The following is an 18,997-nucleotide window of genomic DNA, read 5'->3' as shown; positions in this document are numbered from 1 at the left end:
TTAGCCAAAGCCGTAAAGTGTGTGGCCCATCTATTTTGTTAGAGATACGTTAATATCTGTCCGTTTGACTAGGTTGGAGGTGGAGGTATATGCCCAGTAACTTGATTTACTTACACGATTAAGCGCAAAGACCACCTTCGCCAGCTTATGTCAGTACACGAATCTAAACAATATAACATGCTGGGAACTCACGTCTTGAGTTCTGACCAACTAGGAGTATAGAAGTTAGTCCATGCTGGGACAATTGGAGAATTTAGAGTGTTTAATGAAAACGTACCTTGCGTTCGTGGCCCGGAGTGGTGGACGACTCCATCACGAGGATGATTTGTCTTATGATCTTGAACAGTTAGCAACCAGTCGCCAAAATATACATATCAAAGTCACTCACCTCGGTGAGGCGGTTTTTGACCGTCTTGCGCACTTCCGGATAAACGTCCGCGCTGATTCGGATGACACCACCACGGCGGGCAAGACGACTGGATTCAGTAATCAGTTAATTGGTGTTTATTTATGGTACACGTGCTGCTATCTCGGATAACGCGTGTTTGATGGGGTTTGCGTACCGGATCGAGGGGCGGGCTAGCCTTTGTTAGCGGGTGACTTGTAGTATTTGATCTGGAGTGATTTGTTGACTTACTTATTCCATCTATGTTGTTTCGCAAGATTTTTCTGCAGTGTGATCCATTGTTAGTATGTTTCCCTGGAGTAGGCATCCCCGTAACCCCGAGAAAGGATCCGCGAGGGGAAACAATACCTCAACCGCTTCTTCGGGAGGAAGCGCTTGCTTCTTCTATCGGTAACTAGTCTGGGGTCCATGACGACGATGACTTGAGTTACCACTATCTAGAGAGAGGAGCTGTAGAGGAACAAGATGATGAGATGGAAAATTCTTTATGTATTGCATCGTGAACTTGGTGAATGAACCGTGCAGTTGCCATGCGTGTTAGTGCTTGGTGCATGAAGCAAAAGCAAACGGGGCCAGGGGGAATGTCATGGCAACAAGCGGGTCTGTGCAGTGAAGCATGAGGTTGAGGAAGACATGATTGAGTAACATTAGATATACCCTCTGGGAGGTTTATGAACTATTAGGGATGGATATTTGCGTAGCATAGCGTATAGATAACGTCAACGGGAAAATATCAAACAACACTCAGAACGCCTTCGATGGGGTCCATAACCATGCCATATGCACCTGGATAGGTTTATGAGATGAACGTGGCCTCGGAGAACATAGTTCCCTCCTCAGTGACTTCGGAGTCGCCGACCTTGAGCTTCAGAGAGAGCTTCTCTTGAGGGCAGTACTAGAGACCAAAGTCAGTATGATCAACCAGAAACATGATGGGATCCAAGCACATACCTGGAAGATGTAAGGTCGCGTGCCGGCAACACTGCCAGCAATGGTCTTGATGAAGCCGGGCACTTCCGCCATCACGTCGATCCGGTCCAGTCGGTTGCCAAGAGCCCCGTCAAGCTCCGCATGGACTTCTTGTCCCTCCTTAGACTTGCCATCCCAGACCCACTTGATGGACTTGGGCTCGGGCCAGTCACTTTCAGCATCTTGCGATGATTCGGTGTGAGTGGCGCTGTTGTTAATACCAGCATAAATGATCTCTCCATCCTTGACAATACCGCCGACGTTGACCGTTGTCGATCCGTACGACGGAGGGGTAGTGTATTCCATCATCATGGCAGAGTAGGTGGGGGTCTGGAAGTTGACAAAGTTCCACCGCGCAGCTATGCAAAGGTCAGAATGTTCCCTCTTCGAGACGTCGGCGTGCAGAGAAGCTTACCCGCGTGGTGAGGCTTCATGCCCTGAAGGGCATGGATGAACATTCCCCGGCCCGTAAGGTCGTACGTCTTCTCCTTGGTGGTGATAGTACCCTCAACGGCACACCGGGGCCAGAAGGCATGGCTCATGGAACCCCATGGGTTCTCGGGGTCTGTGCCAAAGTAGGACGTGCCGTCCTTGCCGATCATGAAACCAGGGGAAGAGCGCTTGAACGTCAGGTTTACCAGACTATCGTCGTTCACGGCGGACTTGATGGTATAAGTATCGCCATCCTCGTTGAGTTGGACAGCGAGGTTGTCGGCACCAAAGGAGAGCATGCTTTCATCGAACATGAAGTTGGACAGGGGATCCGAGTGCCAGTTGTGGGGACCATCGCCTTTGAGGTTGAAGATCTTCGATGTGAACTGAGCGGTGGTGTGGAGACCTCTGTGGGAGCACGAGCAGCATTAGAACATGAGACGAAAGTGAGGCGATGTTGAATTATTGCCAAGTAAAGGTACAACTCACACGATGTTGCTGTAGATCAGCTGAACCATCGCCAAGGTACCATCATCGGCCATGATGTAAAAGACCTTGTTTTCGACATTGGTGTACTGGTAAGCGCGCCAACGCAGGTCATTCTTGCTGAGCTCGGTATAAGGGGTCTCCTGCGCCTGGCGGGCGACAGATTGAATGGCTTCAGGCCCATAGATGGGTTCCTGCGTACCGGCAACGGAAGCGAGACTAGAGGGGCGGGGGACTTGAGTTAGCAAACAAAAGCATGTATACCAGTTGGACTAAGAGACTGAAAAGAAGAGCGAGCATACGTTGACTTGAGCCAGTTCATTATGGGAGATATGTGAGGTGTTGTGAGGAATCACAAAGAACAGAGGGAGGTTGTGAAAACAAGAGGATGGGAAGATGTGAGGAAAGATGGAAATCAAATCGATAGCGCGCGGGGCCACAAGGGGGGTTCGGTCGATCGTTCTATAGTAGCTTCCGGTGGTCTGGACAAATGCTGGGACGAGCAGCTGGCGGGCGGGACAAGACGGGAAGAAGAGCCCAAAGAGTACTTGGAATCACCAACAATCACAGCTGGTCTTCTGCCAACAGCAAAGGATCAATGGGGCATCAATCCAAACGAACCTCAGTGCACCAGATGAGTGAGTTGGTGGCAGGTGAAGCGCTGACCGCCAACTGGGCGCGGAATCCGGATGACGTCCAGCACTTGAATTGCAGGCGGATTTCCTGTTTGGGCTTCGCTTGTGTCCCAAATGGAAAGTAACGCCGACCCCGCGGCGCCATCCCGAATCCAGAACCCCAAGAAAACTTGGCCGCAAAAGACGCTCGCCGACTGCCGCATTGATTGTTGTCAGTTGCTGTCCAGAGACCCCCAACCGCTCCCTCACCTCAGCTTCAAGTCGCCTTTACTTCGTTTTTCACCCAACGTATCATCGACTATCACCATCATGGCGAAGAAGGCATTGGCCAAGGACCAGATTGTGAAGCTCATTGTGGGCGCCGGTCAGGCCAGTCCCAGTCCTCCCGTCGGTCCGGCCCTGGGTAGTAAGGGTGTGAAGAGTATGGACTTTTGTAAGGTGAGCTGAAAGAACACTCCATTGACAGCTTTAAATCGGATCCGTCATTTGCAAGACGTCCAATTGGAGCTATCTGAAGTAGAAGAACGCGCAAGGCTCATATGGTTTACTGTAGGAATTCAACGCCAGAACTGCACACATCAACACCGGTGTACCCATTCCTGCGCGTGTCACTGTCCGACCCGACCGTTCCTTCACCTTCGACCTCCGTACTCCCACTACCACCTATCTGCTGTTGCAAGCGGCCAACGTGGAACCTCGCAAGAATCGCATCCGTGGCGCCCAGAACCCGGGCCATGAGTTCATCGGCAAGATATCCCTCAAGCATGTCTACGAAATCGCCAAGATCAAGCACTCCGAGACGCGACTGTCTGGACTGAGCCTGCAGGGATTGTGCAAGAGTGTCATTGCCCAGGCCAAATCCGTCGGCATCCAGGTTGTACCATGAGATTATTGCGGAGCGGGCGATTGGTGATGTCGTTGTACACTATCTTGTGCCCTTACTCTCGTAAGGTTACTCCTCTTCTTCTCTTGGGCTTACGAAATTGGCGTTATGTGGAACTGGGTTTGTTACCATCTGTATCATAGGCATTGCATGTTGTATAGAGAGCGTTGGCTGGTGCCTCAAGCGATCACATGAAGTGGATTTGACTTCCTGAACATGAAAAAAGGGTCCTGAGTATAACGGTGGGCGTAGTGTTGCTGAATGGGCTATTTTGGGTTCCTGACCAGGACCTGCCGGTCTGCTGGTTGTCACGGTACCCCTATACCAAGTAGTATCGAGTCGGGTGGAAGCCCACTCGTCATCAATAGCGACATACACACCTGTCTTTACCTACCAATCCATGCCATATCCTTGCCAGGGCGGAGTTTCTGTTACTTTCAAGATCCAGCAGTGGTTGAGAAAGAGTAAGAAAAGGGATACTAGACTGTCGGTTGCTGAGCAGTCAATATTGGCACTGATCCCTCGCCAAGTTGGAGATCGGAGTGAAGGAGAGAGCCGAGCGAGACACAAAAGCCTGCCCAGAAATACCGCCGAGAAAGCCAAGAGGCGGAGGACACGCAAGTTTCCTCCTAACGTCTTGGATACGCGGCCAGGTGAGAGGTCGGGGGAGGAATCGTCGTACGGTTTTGTAAGAGACAAGCCCCTTTCTTCCACTATTTTGCTTGGCAGACATGAAAAGCTGTTTCTCCGCTCGAATCCTCAGAAGTTCCCTTCTTGGCTTCACAACGAAGTAACTCAGTCAACGGACGACAGAGATTGACAATAGCAGCAAGCCGGGAAGCAGGTAGGTGATGGCTTGAGGCGATGATGCCATAATCTGCAGATTTGCTGGGATTGACCCCACATTCTATACGTGTTTCTGGAACTGCATCAGAACCCTTGACAAGGGGCAGGAGGCGACTATCTTGAAAATGCAAGTAGCTGGCCAGATTGGGAAATTGGCCATTTACACTTCTCGTTGAAAATTGGCGCTCGTCAGTAAAACATAGTTGGGAGCCTTCAGCAGACTGAACAGACTTGCAGCGGGCAGCCAGCCTCTTCCTTGAGGATACGAGAGTGCTTATGAGACGGCTGTTGCTTCATCGTTGACTCTGTATATCTACCCCAGCCTCACAACTCTTTAAGGAGAGAGACCCAGCCGTCATTAGTATTCATTCTTCCCGTCGAAGCGGAAACTTTCCAGATCGGGCTGGGTTTGCCCGTCCACTGGATACCCAAAGCGGTATGCGGCGCCCCACACCAGCACTAGACCTAAAACAGCATGGTGACGCTATCGCGGGTTACCTACCTGAACAGACAGTTGCTTTGCTAGTTGTCAAATAGTCAAATTATAGTCCAGTAGGAATTGGGTTAAATCGGCGAGAACATCAAGTGGATAATTTCCCGCGTCTCCGATCCCGAAGGCCCCGATGATTGATTGACAGGAGGCGTGTGTGTCTATGGACATGGGCAGGCAGCTGACGGACGGACAGATGATCGAAGTGGTCGATTCATCAGCTGAGTGGACCGTGGGTTCGCCCTCACTCCAATCTGCATGCATTAAACCCACGCCAGATGAGATCCAGAAGAATCTAGCGGGGTAAGCGACCAGCCCATCCATGTCTGTGGGCTGTGCGGATCGGGGAATCTGGAGGGTCGTCCTCCAATGCTGTTCGCGGATGACAAAACTGCCCGGCTAGACGGCACCGGCAGCTGCTTTTTTTCTCCTCTCCTCGGTGACAACTGACCTCCGGAGCAGATAGGATAGATGAATGGATAGATAGATAGATGAACGGATGAATGGATGGCAAAAGGCCGTATGCAAGCGATATAACTAACCAACTAAATCCTACTCCATCACTAATCACCGGCTCATGACGGGGCGGCCGTTCGGACAACTGGCGCCGACGTTACCGGTATTTACATGCCTGCCTGCCTGCCTTACCCGTAACGGCCGTGCCTTGATGTCATGGCAGCCGTTCTCCGGGTTCTCTTGTTTTGTTTCTCCATCTGAACCTCTACTACAAGATAGTCGACTGGTCTGGGGGAGATGACTCCGACTTATGTACGGCTACTCTGTATGATTCATGATCCACACCCATCCCACATCCTCGGTTAGACAGATGCTTGCTTCAACTTCACTCACTGTATGAGGTTGGTAAATCCCGCACCATTACAATCCCAAGTCACAAGCTTCCTTTCCCAATCTTTTGTTCCCCTCCTTCTCCGCCGAATTCCGATTGAAAGAGCAGTCAAGATCCAATCTTTAGAGCACGGGGGGAACGCTTCGCTCCGACCGACCGCCAAGTAAACACGGTACAGACTGCATGTAACTTTGTGTGGGATACGTTCGTTCCTTTGGGTTTGAATTTGCAATAATGATGCTGCTTCTTTCTGTCCAGCCCTTCTGCTTTTTTTTTTTTCTATTTTAGGCCGGGTGACCAGCTAGGTAATCTAGACCTGAGCAACCCCCTTCCAGGGAGAAAGAGGGTGTGGGAGGAGGCTTCTAGAACGGGGGCTAGAGGAGTCAGTGGTAACGTGTATATATACACAACTCACCTAACCTGGTTTCAAATTCAATCATTCAATGAGGTCCTAGTGTACAAGTGGTATAAAGTCCAGTAAATGTGGTGGTGGTGATGGTGGTAAAGAAAGAAGAACCACCGCCCAAAAGAGAGTGTTTTTCTCCCCGTCCATCCCGCCGCTATTGCCGCCGCCGTCGATTTGGCTGGTGGCTCCAATTCCAAGACCGCCGCCGCACCTGCTTTGCTTTTTCGCATTTTGACTTTCTTGTTCAGTTCAATCTTCCCTGCCCCGGTGGAACCTCTCCGGTCTGCCTTCTCCCCTCTACTAGTCATAACTAGACTAGAACGAACTGCCTGACTAGTCTAGCTCCTCCTCCTCCTACTCCGTCCCTCACTACCTACTCCCTCCCTCAACTCACTCTCTCTCCATCCATCCTCGTCACTCTTCCTCATTTCTTCACGACTGTCGGTCTCTCTCCCCTCCTCTCGACTCATCAACGCAGCCGTTCTTGGATGGGGCGAATTCCTCCCGCCCCTCAGCACCTTTCCGCCCGTCCAAGTTCCTGCACTGCGTCGTCGTGAGTTCAGCCACTACTCTCTCCCGCATCGGTTTCTCGACGAAAGATTTGCTCCGTCTCGCATACCGAAACCTCCGTGCCTCTCCCACTCTTGTTCCACGAAACGTCTTGGATCGCCTCTTCCCACCCAGCTACTTCGATATTATATAGTGTCTTGCCGCTCTCCTGATCACTCTGCATCCGTTGTTTTTCCATTACTGTTGAGTTCATTCTCCCGGTATCTCCCGTGGAGGGGCATGTGTCCCACCCTGTGGTCTTGACCAAGTATGACGTCTGAAGCGACGGATTTTGCCCAAGCCAACGACAACATGAGTTCCGGTAAGCACCGCCCGTCCACAACAACCAATCCGGCCTTTTCCCTCTGACTCGGCTACCTCGCAACTTTAGCTGCTGAAACTACCCAACCTCCTGCCCAGATGGCCCCTGGACAGGCTACCGACTTTGCCGACAATGACTACAAGTCGAAGTCGCAACCCGGCCAGGTCCGATTTTCGACGATAACGGAGGAAATTGAGCCTGGGGATTCCTCGGCCCCTCCCCAAGTACCGCCGGCCGATGACTCGTTGAAGGATCAGAAGCAAGAGGAGGAACTGCGGTCCCTGGCTGCCAGCCTACAAAAATCCCAATTACAAGAGACGCGGTTGCGACAGTTCTCGTATGATCCGATCTCTCTTCCATCCTCCAGGGTATGTACTCCACCCAGTTACTCACAATGATCCTGTGCCGCTATTCAGCAGCAATGGTGGCGTGGGAGATCATGCCGCCCACTCCGGGACAGTCGGCTCCTCGCATGGCCTTGCATGATCTTCCAGAACTTCCAGATCTGAACAGAATCTGACTGCTGCACCCCCCCCCCCCCCTTACAGGTTGCGTCGCGAGAATCGAGCGAGCGCAGTGGTCGCGAAGCCAATGGATCAGGCCTGCCCTCTCCCCGAGACTCCCCGACAGTGTCCGCCATGCAGTCACCCCCGCTTACACCAGCCGCGACTCACTCACGTGAAGCCAAGTCTACTGATACCTCGTCAACCTCGAATACTACGGACAAAGGAGCACCGGGGCACTCCGCTGCGATGACCCCAACTACTTCCCCGCCGACCAGCGCGACCCTAAAGAACAAAGCCTCTCAAAGCGCTCCCTCTTCACGACCCTCTTCAACCGATCAACTGTCCAAACAGAATAATGTCGCGCAAACATCGTCCCATCCGCTAAATTCCCCGAAACATAGGGCGCAGTTCTTCGTCGGCCCCACGGCTGATGGCGGTGCACAGGACGAAAGCCCTCCGATGACTCCTAGGGTTGAGAGCTATACCCCTCCAGGCGCCATTACACCCGTCGGCGAGCCCAACGATCCGTATGCCCGCAGCAAGCGGCCCCCGCAGCCAAAGAACCTCGCACAACTGGACCAACGATTTATATTCAATGGTAGAGATGCGAAACGTCGCACAAACACTTCCTCATCTTTCACCCGCCCCATGTCTCCTCGGTCCGCCAGTGCAAGTGATCTCAGGTCCACCGAAAAGCGCAGCGGCTTTTTCGGGAGCAAAAAGGAAGTTAGGCAGCAGGAACCGGAAAGCAAGCCCCACGGCCACATGTCCGAGCTCAAGCGCTTCTTCAAACGGAACCACCATAAACACAAGCGTGCTGATTCGCCCTCATCCATACCGTTCAAAAAGTCTAGCCGGTCTTCAGGAAAGAACGGTCCTTTCCATACATCTGATAGTGTTCCGTTTGCTGATGACCATGGGCTCAACTCAAAGTACGGGAAATTGGGCAAGGTCTTGGGTTCAGGAGCAGGTGGATCCGTTAGGTTGCTCAAGCGTAACAGCGACGGCGTGACCTTCGCTGTCAAGCAATTTCGTGATCGCCATTCTTGGGAGAGTATGAAGGAGTATTCGAAGAAGGTCACTGCGGAATTCTGCATCGGCTCGACTCTTCATCACGGCAATATTATCGAGACACTGGATATCATCCAAGAAGGCAGCCATTGGTACGAGGTCATGGAGTATGCCCCGTTCGATTTATTCGCGATTGTCATGACGGGGAAGATGGTGAAGGACGAGATTGCCTGCGCCTTCAAGCAGATACTCAGCGGAGTGGCCTACTTGCACGGAATGGGCCTCGCCCACCGGGATCTGAAATTGGACAATGTGGTCGTTAATGAACATGGCATCATGAAGCTTATCGACTTTGGGAGTGCGGTAGTCTTTCGGTACCCCTTTGAGAATGACATTGTTCCTGCTTCTGGTAAGTCGCGCTCTGCTGATCGACAGTGCCAAATTGGGCTTCCACCTTCTAACGCGTGGCAGGAATCGTCGGCTCTGATCCGTATCTGGCTCCGGAGGTGTACGATGAAAAGAAATACGATCCCCGCCCCACTGACGTCTGGTCTCTGGCCATCATCTTCTGTTGCATGACCTTGCGCCGATTCCCCTGGAAGCAACCCCGTGTCAGCGACAACTCTTACCGACTTTTTGTCTCCCCGCCCACCCCCGGCACACCGGTTCCTGATACAGACCCCAAACGTCACCGCGTCGTTAAATCGTCTCCTGATCTCCAATCGTCTGCCCACGAAGAAAAGGCCTCGCCGGTTGTTGACCCCAAGAAGGGGCCAATCGATCAACCCGTGCAGGCTAATGGACGTCAGGAGCCCCCGAAGAGTACTGCTCAGACGGGTCCTACCGGCGGAGAAGAGAACCGTCCTCCGGAGAGTCCACAGGAACGTACGCCTACCAACAAGACCGCTGTCGAGGACAAGAATGGCCCTACTCATAAGCCAACTCGGACCACAAGCAAGGAAGCTCCCCCTCTTCCAGCTTCATCTCAGCCTTCCGGCCAACGCCAGGAAGTTATCAAGGGTCCCTGGAGGCTTCTGCGACTCCTGCCACGCGAGAGCCGGTATATCGTCGGTCGCATGTTGAAGGTGAGCGTCAATGAACGAGCCACCCTCGATGACGTTTTGACCGACGAATGGGTTCGCAACATCAAGGCATGTCAGCAGGAGCTTTCGGGTGAGGTCATCCGGGCCCCTGGTCATACGCATGTCCTGGAGCCACCATCGGCCAGTGTCCCAGTGCCCAGCAAGGCCAAGTGATCTACTTCCTCCACTAGGTGTATGCGATGGTGTTGGACCTCCGCCCCGTTTCTATGTCTTATCATGCCTTATAATTCCCCTGAACCGATTCATCCTACATCTATTTTCCCATTCTCATTTGGCTCTTTTCTTTCTACCTGATTCCCTACGGCCATGATGTTGGTCCGTTTCTGGGCGGGCTGTCATCATGATCTGGCTTGTTACTTTCTCGACGGTGGGTTTCCAACTCGGTCAGACATATACCTGGAATCCACAGTAATCACTTTCCCTTGTCCACTGTTTTGCTTATTTTCTCACCGCCTATGCTGTTGGAAAGTGGATGTGGGTTTCCTTTTCTTCTGGTGCTTTTTCTTTCGATCTAGGCGTTGAGGTCACTGTGTTGTGGAGCGGGGCTGCTCAGGCAAATCACTCTCCCCTATAGAGGGTCGGCTGCTAGATTTCTTGCTGTGAGATGCTTTTCGCATGTTCTTTGCTGCGGTTTCGTTCGCTTTGGTGCTTTTGGCTTCCGCATCTGCCTCGGGAGGGTTTTATTGTTCGCGCATCTGTCATGCCTCGGAGCCTTGTTTGTTCACCCAAATTGTCCTTTCATTGTAACCATGGAGACCAATTACTTTAGTAGATACTATAAATACACGAGTGACTGTATACCTGTTCATTTGGACGTTTGGCTTTGTTCCCTGTAGAATTGTAGCATCTGTCTCACTGCGGAATTCCACAGTTGACGTAAGGCAGGAGATGCGGAGATTGCGGAGTTTAGACTAGACTGGGGCGATAATCGGAGCCCATCAAAGGCTTCTTCCCACGCGACCGGCTCAACAGATCCTGGACTTCATCTTCCACCACCCTCCAACCCACTAACCCTGCCTGATCATGACCCAACCAGGCGAACCGGAGCCATTGGTCTCCTCCCTATGGACCCGATCCCTAATTGTACGTCCATCCCCTTCTTCCCTCCCAGCCTAGCCATCCTCCATCCTCCATCCTCTATCCTTCCATCCAGCCAACCAACTAACCAACCAACCAACCACCCAGTCCGGAGCCATCGCTGGCCTCACCGTTGACTGCTCCCTCTACCCCCTCGACACGATCAAAACCCGCCTCCAAAAAGCCCGCACACACGGCCCCTCCACCACATCAGCAGCACCCAGCCTCTCTCTCCGCCAAACCATCCGCGGCATCTACGCCGGTCTTCCCTCCGTGCTCTTCGGCTCCGCCCCGTCCGCCGCCTCCTTCTTCATCGTCTACGATGGCGTGAAACGATACCTCCTTCCCTCCCCTACCTCCTCTAATAAGGATACCACTCCCTCCCGCTCCCACATCATCCTCACGCACTCCCTCGCTTCCTCAATGGGCGAAATCGCCGCCTGCGCCGTCCGCGTCCCCACCGAAGTCGTGAAGCAGCGCGCCCAGGCCGGTCTGTTTGGCGGCTCGAGTCTTCTTGCCTTTAAGGATATCTTGGCCCTCCGCAATGCTCCCCATGGTGGTTACTTGCAGGTTCTCGGGGAATTGTATCGTGGCGCTGGCATCACTATTGCCAGGGAGATCCCGTTTACCGTGTTGCAATTTACTATGTGGGAGAGTTTGAAGGAGGGGTATGCGAAAAGGGTTGCTGCGAAGAATGGTGATGGGAGTGTTGGGGTTGTGCCGGCGTCGACGAGTGCCATGTTTGGGAGTGTGGCTGGAGCTATTTCGGCCGGGTTGACCACGCCGTTGGATGTTGTTAAGACGAGGGTTATGCTTGCAAGACGCGGTGGGGATGAGGGCAGAGTCAGGGTTAGGGATGTTGTGAGGGAGATTTCTAAGGAAGGGTTTGGGGCGTTCTGGAGGGGGATTGGGCCAAGGGTGGCGTGGATTGGTATTGGCGGGGCCGTGTTTTTGGGGAGTTATCAGTGGGCGTGGAATACGTTGGAGGGCAAGAGGGAGGTGGAGAGGGAGAGGTTGGAGAAGGAGGCGATTTGATGGGTTGATTGGTTAGTATTAGTCTTGTATATAATTATGGAAGTGGTGGCGGTCTGTATACTAGGGTATGGATACTAAAGATGAGGGTATAGTTATAGACTAGATGGATGGGATTGATATTATAGAACTGTTTCATGATTGTGATTTCTGTTTCTTAGCTTTTCTCTATGGAATTCTCCCTCAACATCCACGACATCTCCTCCACTTGTTCTGGAGTGAGGAGCTCCTTCATCTCCTGCAACGTCAAGAAGTCATGATCCTCTATCGCGAACCCAGGCTCGACAGTCTACACACATCGTCAACCATCTGTATCTTGAACATTGTCGGATTGCAGAGAACCTACCTCAGTAATCAACAACCCCCTCTCCTCCCCATCGTCATCGGCATGACCCTCCTCAGGCAACAAATAGCTCGCCTTCCACTTCCCCCCCTCAACCACCCACTCCACCTTCTCCCCTCTTTCCACCCCATGTCCCACCACAAACTCCTCCACTGGCGCCTTGCCCTCCTTCTTCTCATCCGCGTGAATCACCACATATCTCCCCCGTCCACGATGTAGTGTATGCACAGTCCGACTCTTGTTCCGGTGGAACGCACCGAGCGGCGACCCCGGCGTGAGGAAGTAGTGGATGCAGGTACCGGCGGAGCGAGTTGCCGCGCCGTTGGCTATGGGGATTTCTTGTGGATGGCGGAAGGTTTCCTGGTAGTAGCCGCCTTCAGGATGTGGGTGGAGGTCGAGGGATTGGATGGTTTGGGTGACGGAGGGGGGTTCTTTGGTGGGTTGAGAGGGAGGGGGGAAGGGTGGGTGGGTTTTGGTCATAGTTAAGTTGGTGTAGGATTGGTTCTTTGTTTTGAGGTGCTGGGAACTGTTGGATGTGAGTAAGCTGTGAGGTGGTATTCGGGGTTAGTGTGTGGGTGGTAGTGATGGGATATGAAGCAGGGTATTTAAGGTCGTATTCATGGGATCAATGGTGGATGGAGATGATATCAGAGAAAAAGAAAAAGGTTCTTGGCTATTGCCGCATCTAGTGGGTGTTTGATTTCAGGGCCTTGAGTAAAGGTTTATGAGTTATCCAGATGGCATTTTGGCCTCTCTTGTATAGTTCAAGTGCTGTGATATCATGGTGGAGAATGGTACCGGTAACTGGGAACTCAAATCCGACTTAGCATGGTGAGAACAGGCAGAGGGATTTTAGGGATAGCCTGTAAAATCCAGAGCGTATTTGAATGGCTGTTCTAGTCAGTAGATCAAATTGAAGATCAATAGCCGTGGGGGAGAGAAGAAGAAGGTGGAAGATGAGCAGATCCCCGAGGGAAGCCGGGGCTCGTGCCTCCCGCCAGAGAGAGACGAAGTGAGAGAGAGACTCGGGGTGAGCCCATCGTCAATAACATCCCCCATCCGCCATCCTTCCAGGCAACAAACTTCCTCTCCTCCTCCTTCTCCCCGTCCTGCTTCCCCTTCTTTTCTGCTCTCTGTCCTTTCATATTCATTCCTTACTGTGTCATCTTCCTTCGGGCCTGTCTTCACTCCCTACAACTCGGGGAATGTCCCCCTCCCCTCTGTCTCTGCGTGCCTGAGCGATCGTCGCTTCTGCCTCCGCATCGTCCCTTGCACCTCCGCATTTCCTCTTCCACTGCGTCTCGCTCCCCGCCCACTGCATGGCCCGAAAAACAAGCCACCAGAGGGTCACTTATGGTATGTTTGTTGTCTAGAGTCGGTCTGCTGGGCTTGATTGCCATTTACTCCCCGGTTACACCACCGCTGCGTTCCGCGCTTATCTGATCCTCCCCCCATCCCACGTATGCGCCAAAGTGGACTCGAGACTGACATTCAATTTCTTCTCCTCCCTCTAGTCCTCCCTCTGCCTGATGCCCCTGGTGGGCATAGACTAGGCGTTAATGGCCTGACGGTCGATACGGACAATTCCATCCTGTGAGCCTTCCCCGTCCTCTTGCGCCAGTTGGTCCTCCGCAAACCCGGCTGCGACAAACTCCGCCCGTTCCCGCGTCCAAAGCCACGCCAGTTCTAACTCCGCAATCTTGCAAAGGTATTCCGCTGGTCGCGATGGCGTTGTCTGCTCGTGGGACCTCAATCGCCCCCTCTCAGGCGCATCGTCGTCGAAATCCGGCTCGACAACCTTCAGAAACCAAGTTCAAGCTCACAGTCATTGGATCAACGATATTGTCTTGACTAAGAACAACTCGGCGCTCGTTTCCGCATCGTCCGATACCACTGTGCGATTATGGCGGCCACACTCGGAGAATACCGAGGTACCGCAGCCCATCGGCAAACATGCCGACTACGTGAAAGCCTTGGCAACGCCCGGAAATCATTCCTCTTGGGTTGCATCAGGCGGCCTGGATCACAAGCTCTATCTATGGGATCTGAATGGCGGCGGTGAAGTCCTTAGCATCGATGCGTGCGGGGAGGACCGGACGGCAAAGGGTTCGGTCTATGCACTAGGCGCTGTATCGTCCGTCCTGGCTAGCGGTGGACCGGAAAGCGTGGTCAGAGTGTGGGATCCGAAGTCCGGCAAATTGATCACCAAGTTCGTGGGCCATACCGACAATATTCGTGATATCCTCATCAATCAAGATGGCGATACTATTATGACTGCATCCTCCGACCAGACGGTCAAGGTTTGGTCGCTGACAGCGGGGAGATGCATGCACACCTTGACGATGCACAACGATAGTGTCTGGTCGCTTTATTCAAATCATCCTCGCCTGTCGGTGTTTTATTCGAGTGATCGGTCCGGCTTGGTTGCCAAAACTGACACGAGACACTCTGCGGATATTGAGCAAGGTGTCTGCGTTGCAGCCCTGCAGGAGCACGAGGGTGTTATCAACGTCGTAGCCGCCGGCGACTATATCTGGACAGCAACACCGAAGTCCAGTATCAATCGGTGGAGGGATATCGATACCACGGCTGAGATAGAAGCACCAGCGTCAGGCGAACGGAAGTCCAGCGCTGAAAAGGATGCGGCGAAAGGAATGCCCAAGAAGATACCATACGAATCCGTCCTCTTACTATCAAACACATCCACATTCCCTAATTCGAGGGTTCCTCGCGACGCGGCGCCGGGAGTGGCTCCGCATGCTCAGGGGCAGGCTTCCGGCTCAGACATGGAAGATGAACTGGGACTGACCCTGCCTGTCCAGTCCTTGCCGGAGGAGACGATAGAAGGACAGCATGGCTTGATCAAACACTTCATGTTAAATGACCGCAAACGAACTTTGACCCAGGATTCCGCAGGAGAGGTTGTCTTATGGGATCTTCTCAAGGTATGCTATGGTCTTGTGGTCGGGATCTGACAATCGCTGATACTTGCAGTGTAAACCTATTCAATCCTTTGGCAAGCGTCATATGGATGACGTGGCATCTGAGATTAACACCACTGAGAGTATTGCTCACTGGTGCACAATCGATATCCGCACCGGAAGGTTATCGGTGATCCTGGAGCCAGGCCGCTGCTTTGACGCCGAGATATACGCCGACGAAACAGACATAGAGGATAGTTCCCAATTCCGCGACGACCAGAGAAGTATGACAAAAATCCTAAAGTTGCTGCGTGACCAAGTGCTGATGACGAGGCAGTCAACCTGGGTAAATGGATACTGCGCTGGCTCTTTGCACCTCTCGTCGACGAGCACGTTCGGCGCGATGCCCAGTATCGTGCCATGGCGGTTGCTAGGGCGGAGGAAATGGCCAAGCTGACCACAACGAGCGCCTCTGCGCCAATGGATATACCGTCAGCAGATGGATCAAGGCGGCCGTTAGGCCTGCAGACTCCTATAGATCCCTCTTTCTCAACCTTCCGGTCCGGATACGACTCCCTCGGAAGCCCTACGACGCCCGGTTACGGCATCGGCTACGCAACGAGCCCGGGGACGTTAGGGTCACCCGTGCTGCCACCACATAGCTACAACAATAACAGCTACTTCGGGACATCCATCGGCGAGACTTCGGACTTCCTAACATCACAGCAAAACCCGGACCTGACTCGAACATCTTTCTCAGATCGATCGAGCGATTACTTTTCCTCATCGTCCAAGCCCCCGGGTCTGACTCCGCTGGACACAGACAAGGCACCACCGACGCCGGGAGAGCCGACGCCAACTGCCCTTCCGCAATCACCGGTCGAGCCTGACAAAGAAGAACGAAAGAGGGGGGCATCTATCTTTGGGAAGAAATTTCGGATGGACTTTCCCAAGAGAATGGGCCGGTCCTCGTCGGAAGCCAAGCCCCAGATTCAAGAAGAAAAAATCGAAGAATCGGACAAGTCATCGGTCAAGGAAGAGAAGGTGTTTGAAACCAACCTTGGTGGCTTCATCGAGCGAACCCGGCACGAGTACGAGGAGTGGCTGTCTGCCAACCCGGGGCAGGAGTTGGTGTCCGCCTTTGCTCCTAGTCCTGACAACGAGACGCCCGAATTGCAGATACCTCCTCGCACGGCTGTGTTTATCCAAGAGGAATCTGGCGACACGGCAGTGGCGTCAGACTTGTACAGGGGCACTGTGGGAGGCATTAGCCAGGACATTGAGAAGTTGGAGAAGCCCATTCCGTTATGGCTTGCTGACTTGCTGCTCAAGGTATGCATATTCCCTAATGGTTATGGTATCTGGCTAACATCGGTAGAATCAAATGCCTTTCAAAGAGCCAGTTAAGATTGCATTTACGCTGAAGCCTTACGATGATCTTTTGCCGCCTGTGGTCAAGCCAGAGTATGTACAGCGTGCCCGTGGGAGAGTCATGACTAACCAGGACAGGCCGGCTACGAGCGCAAACGCAAACAATAACCGACTCAACGCCAATCGCATGCTTCGAGCCAAGAAGATCCTTGCGTACGTGGCGGAGCGGATTGATCCACCTAACCCTGATGAGCCAGAGGAGGATGCGATGAAGCCGGAAGAGTATCTGGAGCTGTATTGCCAGAAGATGGTACGTAGCTATGGTTATCCATGTACATGGGGAAATGCTAACTAAAACAGCTGATACCGCCAAACATGACCCTCGCGACAATACGGGCACACATCTGGCGCTCATCTGGGGATATGCTGTTGTATTACAAAGCGAACGGAAAGAAGGAGATCAAAACCGCCCCAGATGGAGAGAGCAACCACCTTGATGGTGGCTCTCATCGATTCCTTGATCCCGCAAGCGCCAGCGGCGAAGCTGGAAGCGCGCCCCCAGGAAGCATCCACTCGCTGACCGCCTCGGGGTCGGGTGCTGCCTCGATCAGCAATACCTGATGACGCCGTGGTATTCTTCTCTGTGTATATTGGTGTTGGCATACCGAGCGTATGGCTGTACATAAGGCGATAGCAAGTGTTAGCGTATATTCAATCAATTCCACGAGTATGTTGTTTAAGGATGCAATGCATGCTAGGGTGTATATAAATACGCGTAGAAGTGACTTGCTCCTATGGACAGATGATCTTCGTTCAGGTCCAAGACTAAATCCTGAGATCGGAGATAACCAGGTTATCTGCAGTCAACAGAGCTCTCACGTGCTGTCACGGTTTGATACCAAGCGGCAACTGTAGTGGTTCTAAAATAAAGTGAAGAACAGGGCAACAACATATATCATCTTTAGATTCAATTCTCAAGATCTTAACTGGTAAAGTGACTGGAGATTCCCGATGTAAGGGGAATATTCATACTGCAATCGCCAACCCCACTGCAACATATATAAGACACCATCACATCCCGATATGCTCATCTGCTACTACTATTAGTAGTTAGTGTATTTCCCCTCATTCCAACTTCAACATCCCACATACAACTAAAAACACAACATAATGACCAAACAATCATCATCCCGATTCACCACCTCCTTCCGCCTCCACAAACAACGAACAGCAACCTCCCCCTCCATCCAAACCACCCCCGCAGAAACAACAACAACAACCATGTCCGAACAGAACCAAAACCAACACCAAAACCCCAACATCAACCTCACCATAGAAACCATTCACGCCCCCTCCACCACCCCCCACAAACCAACCAGCATCACAATCTTCCTCGCCGGCAGCACTCCCCCTTCCCCCACAACCACCAGCAGAGACTCATCCAGTTCCATGCGCATCTCCTCCTTCTCCTCCATCAAACGAGACCCAGCCCACAACCAACAACCACCATCTCCACCCCCAACCTGGCGAGATACCTTCTCCACCCATCTAGCCCATTACTTCCTCCCCAAACCAGAACCACAACCAGACACCAGTCCAGATAGTAATATCATCGCATCACCCCCCCAAACCATCCACCTAACCATCTACGACCCCTTCCGTCCAGACTGGGACAGCTCGTGGCGCGAAGACCCCTCCTTCCCGCCGTTCAAGGAACAGGTCTCTTGGGAGATGGAGAAGCGGGAACGGGCTGATATCGTGCTGTTTTATTTTGATCCCGGGAGTGCGGCGCCTATTAGTTTGCTTGAGTTGGGGCTTTGTATGCGTGAGCCAGGGAAGGTCGTGGTTGTTTGTCCGAGGGGGTATTGGAAGAGGGGGAATGTGGAGATCGTGTGTGAGAGGTTTGGGGTAACGGTGGTGGAGGGGTTGGAGGAGGGGGCGAGGGTGGTTGGGAGGAGGGTTGAGAGGGTGGGGAGGGAGAGGGAGGGTTGTTGAATGCTGTTTATTGGATGGTGATAGAGTGGATTGGCTGATTACATTGGTTAGGTGCTTCGTTTGTGCATCGAGGGCTCTTATAGATGATATATAGTGAAGTATGAACATGATCGATAGATCTGCTGTGTCACAGCCCGAGACACTATGAGTCCATAGAGTATGGACATAGATAATGTAGCTGATCAAGTCAGTACTAAGTATAGCGTCTCAACTGGCGACCAGAACATGGACCTACAAAGTAGCAATACGATTGGTGCTTAGTAGATAATCAGTTGCTGTTTAGTTTAGACTCTCGATTCTCTTTCCCAACAATGGATAGTAATCTATAGAACCATTACAACGGCGTGTTTTACACTGATAGTAAACC

The 18,997-nt window shown here is 52.5% G+C and overlaps 5 protein-coding genes across 5 annotated transcripts; 3 read left to right on the top strand and 2 right to left on the bottom strand.

The window, feature by feature from the left end:
- Positions 1-816, bottom strand: BDQ94DRAFT_169179 (histone H4; the record flags this gene model as incomplete). Its single annotated transcript, XM_026771233.1, has 8 exons — positions 1-30; positions 115-135; positions 193-210; positions 278-337; positions 389-476; positions 564-579; positions 638-669; positions 755-816. 8 exons carry the CDS (start codon positions 814-816, stop codon positions 1-3), a joined length of 327 nt encoding a protein of 108 aa, XP_026627893.1.
- Positions 817-1,202: 386 nt separating this feature from the next.
- On the bottom strand, positions 1,203-2,615 carry BDQ94DRAFT_169178 (survival factor 1 family protein; the record flags this gene model as incomplete). Its single annotated transcript, XM_026771232.1, has 5 exons — positions 1,203-1,301; positions 1,358-1,734; positions 1,791-2,215; positions 2,297-2,512; positions 2,596-2,615. The coding sequence occupies 5 exons, from the start codon at positions 2,613-2,615 to the stop codon at positions 1,203-1,205; spliced, it is 1,137 nt and encodes a 378-aa protein (XP_026627892.1).
- A 622-nt stretch (positions 2,616-3,237) lies between these two features.
- Positions 3,238-3,814, top strand: BDQ94DRAFT_169177 (mitochondrial 54S ribosomal protein uL11m; the record flags this gene model as incomplete). Its single annotated transcript, XM_026771231.1, has 2 exons — positions 3,238-3,366; positions 3,482-3,814. 2 exons carry the CDS (start codon positions 3,238-3,240, stop codon positions 3,812-3,814), a joined length of 462 nt encoding a protein of 153 aa, XP_026627891.1.
- A 3,555-nt stretch (positions 3,815-7,369) lies between these two features.
- On the top strand, positions 7,370-17,256 carry BDQ94DRAFT_158759 (Pkinase-domain-containing protein; the record flags this gene model as incomplete). The annotated part of the gene is made up of 14 exons (XM_026768997.1): positions 7,370-7,639; positions 7,820-9,197; positions 9,260-10,015; positions 10,603-10,634; positions 11,077-11,967; positions 13,171-13,174; positions 13,583-13,699; positions 13,858-13,936; positions 14,052-15,288; positions 15,338-15,548; positions 15,602-16,596; positions 16,643-16,732; positions 16,769-16,945; positions 16,996-17,256. 14 exons carry the CDS (start codon positions 7,370-7,372, stop codon positions 17,254-17,256), a joined length of 6,498 nt encoding a protein of 2,165 aa, XP_026627890.1.
- A 660-nt stretch (positions 17,257-17,916) lies between these two features.
- On the top strand, positions 17,917-18,630 carry BDQ94DRAFT_169172 (nucleoside 2-deoxyribosyltransferase domain-containing protein; the record flags this gene model as incomplete). Its single annotated transcript, XM_026771230.1, has 1 exon — positions 17,917-18,630. One exon carries the CDS (start codon positions 17,917-17,919, stop codon positions 18,628-18,630), a length of 714 nt encoding a protein of 237 aa, XP_026627889.1.
- Between the last annotated feature and the right edge of the window lie 367 nt (positions 18,631-18,997).

Source organism: Aspergillus welwitschiae (genome assembly GCF_003344945.1).
Source record: "Aspergillus welwitschiae strain CBS 139.54b unplaced genomic scaffold BDQ94scaffold_11, whole genome shotgun sequence".
Lineage (NCBI taxonomy): Eukaryota > Fungi > Ascomycota > Eurotiomycetes > Eurotiales > Aspergillaceae > Aspergillus > Aspergillus welwitschiae.
Note: the sequence above shows the minus strand (reverse complement) of the source record. Positions and strands in the feature narration are given on the sequence as shown.